Source organism: Salminus brasiliensis, chromosome 4 (genome assembly GCF_030463535.1).
Source record: "Salminus brasiliensis chromosome 4, fSalBra1.hap2, whole genome shotgun sequence".
Classification (NCBI taxonomy): domain Eukaryota; kingdom Metazoa; phylum Chordata; class Actinopteri; order Characiformes; family Bryconidae; genus Salminus; species Salminus brasiliensis.
In genome coordinates this window covers 28,199,382-28,208,505 of record NC_132881.1, presented here as the reverse complement: position 1 = coordinate 28,208,505, position 9,124 = coordinate 28,199,382, and the positions used below count along the sequence as shown (strand labels likewise).

Genomic DNA, 9,124 nt, shown 5'->3' with positions numbered 1-9,124 from the left:
TGGCCTTAAATTTCTGGTTTCAGAAAAAATCTTTTTTTTTTTGTCAATTTGATGTTTTGTTTTTCTATTAAAGAAAAAATATATAATACAGTTTTTTAATGATGGGTCAGTCGTTCCGTTTCTTGTATTAAAATATAAGTTGCAGCCTCTCCTGCGCTAAAAAGGTCCCACAACTGTCCTTCAGCTGTTACCTGAGTTAACACACAGATATTATTAGGCCAGTGTGCCACAGAGCACCACGAGGCAGTAATGCAGCCGCACGTTCGCTTTTAAAATGATGAATGATAATCTACGCGGCAGGAGGAGCCAATCACAGAGACGGTCGTTCATTCTGTGGGCGTGGTTATCTAACTGCAAGCCAATGAGAGAGACGGGCTCGTTCATGTGGAGCTAACCTCCTCTCAGTTCCTCTCTTATTCGCTATCCTTCTTCTCAGCACTTCGTATGTTCCTAGAAAGAGTTTTAGCTCTCAAAGAATCAAAATCGTCGATACTTGTGAACACATCTTCTAAAAGCAACCTGGAGCAGGTCGTTTTAGCTTACTGAAAAACGAAAGCTTTCTGGTTCTTTCCATCTGAATTAGTAAACACAAAGCCATCGTTATCTGTCTGACCTTCCTGAGGTAGCTGAATAGTTCCTTTCTGTTTACTAGTTAAACACCACCACTGCTTGCTCCTGTCACGGGGGCTATGTCTGACATTTGAGCTATAGACTACTTCAGAAGGATACTCACTGAGCTAGAAAAACACTTGTGTGACCAAGGTCTGGAGCACTCCTGCCAGCCTTGCCCTTCAGCTAGTACACTTCCAAATGCCTGGATTCTGAAGTATTACGCTGGTATTCTGAACTCTGGCAGCCCAGGAACTAATATTTGGATGCATCATGGAGGGATTGAGAAGTTAATGATGATGTTAATGGTGCAAGTTAGAAAACACAAAACAAAGATATGTATGTAGGGTTTCACTGCGTATAATATTACTTTACTTTACAAGTCTGTTGAAACATTTAAGCTTTCCACATTGGACCTAAGGGGCTTTTTTTCTTGTACCTAGCATTCTAATGTAATTGTATTTTCTTCCTCTAATCTATTTCTGTTGTCCATGGCTTTTTCACAGGGCTTAGTGCTGTGTATGTTGGCAGTTATCAAATATGTAAAAAGTAAGCAGCTTAGTTTGTAGGATCAGTGTCATCATATGATTGAAGGACATCGTCCTTCATCTGCATAGATGCTTGATCACAATCTCAAGATGCTTGAGACACAATGTCGCATAACTAATGCTGTGTAAACTAGTAGATATAATGCAGTATAATATGCTGTAAAACTCAAACATCTTTTGTAATGTAAGACTACAGAAGATAAAAATGAGTGAAATGTCACTGATTGAAAGCACTCAAACTTTAATAAATCCATCCACGTTCTTACACAAATATCAATGCTTTGACAAAACCTCTAAAACACTTCAGTTATTGCCTATTGTTCTAATCAAAACTACAACAAGGAACCTAGAGCTGGGCAATATGACTATTTTATCACATTTAACGACGGATATATATCGTGATAAATTTTGTTATCATGGTACACAATATGCTTTTATGAGTGTATTGTTGATATCGTCAGTACTTAAAGAGCACTGATTAACTGCACATTTCATTACAATTAGTCTTATCAGTCTTATTTAATTTAAAAGCATATTTTAGGTAAAAATCTCGGTACTCCGTATGGAAGAGTATTTGAATAGCAGTTTTTAAATTTATTTTACATTGTTCATGCATTTTGTCTACATGACAAGATATTGCGATAAATATTGCATATCGTAAAAATGTCTTTAAATATTGTGATATTAAAATGTCCCATATCGCCCTGCTCTAGAAGAACCTTACCACTATTAGTCAAACAAGCACTGTCCTGTCTCTTCCCGCAACATGTGAAATAAAAGGTGATGTCACACACTGTCATCTTACAACATGTCTCTGACAATCTCTGTGTGGCTCTCCTTCATGCTATCATAAACCGAGCGATACACGCTCAGGATCTCGTGTGCCGATGGCCGTAGCTTAGGATCCTGCATCTTACACTGTGCATGGATCTGGAAGAGGTGGAAATGGATAACGTCACTTCCTGAGACGTGACCCAACAGAAAACGGGTCACGTCGGGAATCTTCCAGATGTCCGACTTTTCATCGTAGGCAGCCATAAGGTCGTCTGAGAAAGGCACATCCTCACCATAAGGCCACAGCTGCTCCGGAGCAACGAACTCTCCAATCAGCTGTTGGTGACCACACTTCACCCCCTGACGCCCAGACTCCGCCCGTGGCAGTGCATCCAGGTCGTTTGCCAAGAGCCGCAGGTCAGAGGTCAGCAGGAACTGACTGAGCGTTTTGTGCAGGTCATTGGAGTCACACATGACACGTGTGCCCACTGGGCTGTTGTGCAGGAAGACCAAGAAGGCAACATAATCCAGTGCCAGCCGCAGCCGTGTCTGCCAGGAGTTCAGGCGGAGGTAACGATCCTGAGTAAGAGTAGCTTCAAGTGTAAGTGCGGACCCCAGAGGGTGGTACTCTGTTACAAAAACCTCATCTTCTTCGCACACGCCCACTAGTGTTACTACACGCACGCTCTGCAAAGATCGCAGCATGGAGACGCCGTGAAGGAAATCAGCTTTATACTGTCCTGATGACAGAATAGACAGCGCTACTTTTTGCCCCCGCCACTCTGAAAGATACACCTGAAACACACAAAAGAGCCTCATCAATTCCAGCATACAACAGTCTGGGAAAACATGACGCTGAAACGTGACGTATCTACACAGAACATAAAAGTCTGACCTTCTTCACAGCTCCCTGTCCAATAAGCCTGAGGCGACGAACATCAGCTCTGATTTCGGCACACTGCAGCCAGGGGGTGCAGCTGCTCATTGTGCCCACCTTAAAGTATCCTTTTGGGCAGTGTGTATGTGCTGAGGGAGGAGCACTGTCTTGGTAAACAGCGTCCAGGTAGACATAGAGCAGCACGTTAGCACAGAGCAGCGCTGCCAGACATAGAACCACCGCAGGCACTCCACACTTCGCCCCATGTCCACCGCTGCGACCCATGGTGGCATCTTAACCTGTGTGAGAGAAAATAAAACCGGACACATCTCAACCACAGACATGAGAAGATGAATGACATCCTAATAAAAAAGAAGACAACATTCTCTACATTGTAGCTTTCCCTGACTCGGCATCAAGCACAGCAGAGGCAACAGGAACCAGACATCCAAAGCATGCAAAGGAAAAATATTACATGAAACACTCATTTCAGATTTGATTCCTAATGTCTATGATGTCAATTTATGCCCCCCCCCTAATGCTTAACCCTAAATCAATTAATAGTGGTGGGAGCAGTGTGTTGTTACACTACATGGACAAAAGTATTGGGACACCTGCTTGTTCATTGTTTCTTTAAAAATCAATGGTATTAAAAAATCCTTTTATTTTTGGAGGACTTGTCTCTACTGTCCAGGAAACATTTTCTACTAGATTTAGGAGCACCACAGTGTAAATTTGATTGCATTCAACTTTATCTCATACCCATCTCATCCTAATAGTATTGTGGATGTATTATGGAGTGCAATCAGTCCAGTAAGCTCCACTGTTCAACAGCTCAATACTTGGGGGGGGGGGGCACCCTTGGCATTAGGCATGGTAAAAGGTAAAGGTGCACGTATTTGTCACTGTACAGCGAAATGTGTCCTCCGCATTTAACCCATCTGGTAGTGAACACAGACTCACACACACACGTGTGTTAGGGGCAGTGAGTACACACCCACACCCAGAGCGGTGGGCAGCCAACTCCAGCGCCCGGGGAGCAGAGAGGGTAAAGGGCCTTGCTCAAGGGCCCAACAGTGGCAGCTTGCTGAGCCCGGGAATCGAACCCACAACCCTGTTATCGATATCCCGGCGCTCAAAGGGGGATGTTTATCTGCTACAGAGTCCATTTTCTCTACAGGGACTAGAGAAGCTGTGTGTATTTGCACGTCTGTATCAGCAATGAATGCAACTTAAAGTAGCTGCACGCTTTTATTCATTAGAAGGGATTTTTATTTGTCATTATTTTACCCCACCATATATAAAACAGACACATGTAGGCTCCCTTTTCTAAACAGAATGGCTTTATATTGCGTTATATTTATGTTATATAGTGTCATCAAGGTTCCTTCCAGTGAATCATTTTTCATCAAATCACTAGCTAGCTAGTTTTCGTGGTGAAACTCCTTGTCCGATGTGCTGAACCTCGTTTCCTACACACTTACCGTGCTGTACTGTGTTCATTCTCAGGTCCACCAGCCTTTCATTCCTACAAAAGATACAGCGCTAGTTAACAAGCACGACTTTTTTTTCAGCGACTACATGATTAACAGCTCAGTTCACTCCACTGCTGCTGTTTTCATCCGGCTCAGTCCTCTTCTTCTGCAAAACGACTTCAAATGCATTAGACGAGCTGCACTGCCATCTAGCGCCACTGACACTACCACTGTCTGACCTCTCAGCCTGTGAGAAAGTTTAAAAGTTGGGTGACTTCTTGGGTACTTATATTTTATTGTGTTTTATAAAGGAAACGATAACCTTTTGATCTCCTAAAATCCTATTGTTTATTCCAAAATTATTATTTTTTCATTATTATTATTATTATTATTATTAATACACACTTAAACATACAAAAAAAAAAAAAAAAAACAGAAGAAACTAGATTTTTCAAAGCAAGTATAAATATCCCTGCCCTAAATTATCCAGACACAGACTAAACCTAGTCTTGTACAAAACCCAAGTGGCAATAATTAATCACCACTGGAAACCAGCCCATAATGTTGAATTTAGTTTGATGGAAACTGCATTTGCACTATTTGTTCAAATGGCTGTAGACACCCCTTCTAATGAATGCATTCATTACGGACACAGATGTGTGAATGCACACACACACATTCTGAAAATCATGTGGGCTTCTTAGATAATTGGTTAAAGTTCGAGGGCAAGTCTGTTTTTTTAAAAGGCTGCTGACAATCCAGAGCCGGGACCAGGCCACAGACAGACAGGCTAAACCGACTGTCTGCCAGCTGCTTTGAGGCATCGCCAGGTTTTACCGTATTGAGACTGTGTCTGTGCACGGAATGAAAGCCAAACATAGAATATCTAAATCAGCTCGTTTTAATAATTTAATCAGTGTTCAATACTCATTCAAACGATAACAGCAGCACCTCAGACCTAAAGCTCAGTCTACTTCATATTAGCTAGATCATTAACCTCGAAAGCAGTCATTGTAAATGAAATTATATGTGATCAGAAATTAGGTGTTTTCTGCCTCGCTAAAACCTGGATTAGACCTGATCAATATTTAGCACTAAATGAAGCCACCCCCACAGGTTATAAATATGTACATAGCCCTAAATTATCAGGCAGAGGAGGTGAAGTATGCATAATCTACCAGAATACACTAGATATTATTCAAAAACACAATCACCTTCACTTCTATTGAGATTATCTGCATTAATTTATCACATTCAGCCACAAATAAAAATGCATTCACACTAATTCATATTTAAAGGCCTCCAGGACCCTACTCTGAAAAGAATTTAGTGATTTTGCTGCAGACTTGGCAGTGTGCACCATGGTAAAGTGTCTCCGCTTAAACGTAAAATGACAAGGGAAAAAGGCTCGCACTGTGGTACAGCAATCAAACTCGTACCTTAAAACAGTGTGGAAACTAGAGCGTAAATGGTGGATGACCAAACTAGAGGTTACTAAAAGTCAGGCAGATACTCAACCCCAGATTCCAACATCTTTAGGTAGTCATGTTTTTTTGGACTATTTTAATAATAAAATAGAAAACATTAGACAACAAATCCAACCATCCTTATTAAAACCAACATGGCCATCACCTGGTGTAGCTGTTTTAGAGCATAACTTAGTTGTAGAACAAAGGCTGGAAGCCTTCTACCCACTTCTACAGCAAGAACTAGAAGAAATTATTTCCTCAGCAAATTGTACAACCTATACACTCAACCCAATTCCCTCAAAAATACTAAAAGAAATACTCCCAATTATAATCAAACCTCTTTTAACAATACTCAATTCTTTCCTTAGCTTGATGTGTACTCAAAAGGCTTAAATTAGCAGTCATAAAACCTTTAATCAAGAAACCAAATCCTGATCCCAGTGTATTGTTTAATTACAGACCCATCCCCCAACATTTATATCCGAGATATTAGAAAAAGATGTGGCCCAACAACTCTGCTTATACCTAGTAAAACAGTGAAAATGACATATGATAAATTCCAATCTAGATTCAGACCCCATCACAGCACAGTGAAGATTACAAAAATCTATTTATGGAACATTGACAAACTAAGAAATTCCTTATCTCTACAGGATGCAGAAAAGCTAGCACACGCTTTTATTACCTCAAGACTAGATTACTGTAATGCATTTGTCAGGTTGTTCCAGCAGGAACCTAAACTTTAACTAGCTCAAAATGCTGCAGCCAGGGTTCTTACTAAAACGAGAAAATTTGACCATATCAGTCCAGTTCTATCAGCACTTCATTGGCTCCCAGTTAAATTCTGTATTGACTATTACCATACAAAGCCCTACATGGCTTCTCAGTACCTGTGAGATCTTATCACATATGAACCATCAAGCATACTTAGATCTCAGGGTGCTGGCTTCTTAGTAGTTCCCAAAATCCAAAAAACCTAAAGACCCCCAACTCTGGAATAACCTTCCAGATAATGTTCGGGACTCAGACACAGTTTCAGTCTTTAAATCTAGGCTGAAATGTTTAGTTTAGATTAAAGTTGTAGGTCCAGGGGTTCACGGTCACAGGGAATTGTAGTATACTGAGATGCTGGGGCTGTCGTCTCAACGCTTGAATGCAATCTTTTAGGTTTGTGTCCAGTGGCGCAGATGGACGCTAGCGTCTCAGGGTGCTCCCGTGTCGGTGTTACCTTCTGGCTTTCTCCTTATCCCTCCTACAGTCAGACCTGCCGGAGTCATCAGACATACTCTGATACTGCTCAACATTCTCTGCTCTCTAAAAATCCATAGAATCTCTCTACAGTCTCTGAGTAAATGGTCCTCCTGGGTCCCCGCTACCTGCATCCAACCAGCAGGCCTGCCCCTTGACAGATTACTGATTGTGTAAAGCTGCTTTGTGACCAGTTGTAAAAAGCACTATACAAATACATGACTGACATACACATTTGTTCTAGTCCCTGTAGAGAAGTACTGCCAAAAGAGTAGGACTTTCTGGAGTAGATTAACATGAACCTATTGGCACCATACCTCAGGTCATACCTGGGCTAGAGTGGTATAAAGCCCCCCCAACACGGAGCTGTTGAGCAGTAAAACTGTCTGAAATGATTGTCCTCTATACAATACTGGGATTAGGCAAATTGATGATCATCCAACATCGTGCTGGATGTTCTGCTGCAGTTACGCTTACAAAAGCAGAGTAAACTCTTTAATATCCTTGATTCCAGAAGATTTTTTTTTACTCCAATACATATTTTATACATATAGTGAGCATGCATGCGTGTGTAATATATATATATATATATATATATATATATATATATATATATATATATTCCCTGTTAAGATAAATACATTTGTGTATTTCACTTGAACACCGCTCTCAATTACACTATGACAATTTCATGACAGAAACGCTCAATTTCCAACAGAAATGCTCTAAAACACTTTAATCTCTTCACAAAAGCTTACATCAATTCAGAAAATCCAATACACAGAAGAACAGCTGTCAGTCACCTGGTGTCCCTATACATATTACATTGGATTCACAAAGTGAAATCAGCTTTACAACAAACTGTTCTTTTTCCACTATTAAAGTGTATTGATCTACTCTACAATCTTTTTATGCTTAAGCTGCATAAAACACCAGAGAAGAGAGAAATTGACAACTGACAGCCATAACTATGTAAATACTTTATTCCATCTTAAATTCTTTTTTGGGGCATACAGAGAACAATTGTCATTTTATTGACTTTATTAAATGGAACATTTGGCAATACTTTCACTGTCCCACGGCCAGCATTTTGACAATTTATTACATTAGTTACATGCAAACGAATTTCAAAAAAAAAGATTAACATCTCCCCTGTGATCCAGATTCAAAACATCTGAATTTGATGTAGAAACAATGGTGACATTTAAATGTAAAAAATTCAACAACCATGCACTGAGGTTAAAAGTAATTAAGACAAAAAATGTAAAATATTGTGTGGTAGCGCTAAAGACGCACCCTCTGATACAGTAGATGATCAACAAAATCTGATGTATCAGTCAAGAAGGTCTAACAACTGCCCTTAGAAGTGTCCTCTTCATGTAAGCTCCAGAATGGACTGCATGAACAGCGCTTAGTCCAAGTCATTACATATCTGCATTGTTTTTGGAATCTATTGAGACATTGGCCACAAACTGCAGATCTGTAGGCAGCATTAATTATATATTATAAATAAATAAATACTTCATTTTAATAGATAATAGCTAAAAAGATTTAGCTATACGGCCAAAAGAGCTTCATTAATTGATTAATAAATGTTGGCAGAGAAGGGCAAAACCAACAAAAAGTAATTTTCAAGACATGAAACTTACCATTCCCTCTTGAGCCTTAGATTATGCCATTTTGAAAAAAGTTTAAAATCACCTTTAAGTCACCATTCACAAAATCTTCAAACCACAAACTCCAATAGGGAGCAGTGATGTTTATGAAACACTACTCCAGGATTTGAGTTCTCATTAGGCTCAACATAACTTTCAATGGGTTCAATTGCTTAAGCACTTTGCCAAAAGATTCGAATCACTTTACCAAAAGATTCGAATCACTTTACCAAAAGATTCGAATCACTTTACCAAAAGATTCGAATCATTTTCAATGGGTTCAATTGCTTAAGCACACTTTTCAATAGGTTCGAATCACTTTTCAATAGGTTCGAATCACTTTTCAATAGGTTCGAATCACTTTTCAATAGGTTCGAATCACTTTTCAATAGGTTCGAATCACTTTTCAATAGGTTCGAATCACTTTTCAATAGGTTCAATTAGTTAAGCACCCTTTTCAAAAAGATCC

At 39.8% G+C, this 9,124-nt stretch overlaps 1 protein-coding gene across 1 annotated transcript; it reads right to left on the bottom strand.

Annotated features, from left to right (window-relative positions):
* Positions 1–1,361: 1,361 nt before the first annotated feature.
* On the bottom strand, positions 1,362–4,433 carry pomk (protein O-mannose kinase). Its single transcript, XM_072676887.1, has 3 exons — positions 4,293–4,433; positions 2,827–3,107; positions 1,362–2,726 (listed from the first exon to the last, which is right to left on the bottom strand). The coding sequence occupies exons 2-3, from the start codon at positions 3,091–3,093 to the stop codon at positions 1,959–1,961; spliced, it is 1,035 nt and encodes a 344-aa protein (XP_072532988.1). The 5' UTR covers positions 3,094–3,107; positions 4,293–4,433; the 3' UTR covers positions 1,362–1,958.
* Between the last annotated feature and the right edge of the window lie 4,691 nt (positions 4,434–9,124).

Bases quoted from the DNA above. Each gene is read 5' to 3' on its own strand.
- pomk (XM_072676887.1), bottom strand. From the start codon at position 3,093: ATGGGTCGCAGCGGTGGACATGGGGCGAAGTGTGGAGTGCCTGCGGTG. The intron at 2,727-2,826 runs GTCAGACTTTTA...TGTGTGTTTCAG, and splicing joins GACAGGGAGCTGTGAAGAAG to GTGTATCTTTCAGAGTGGCG.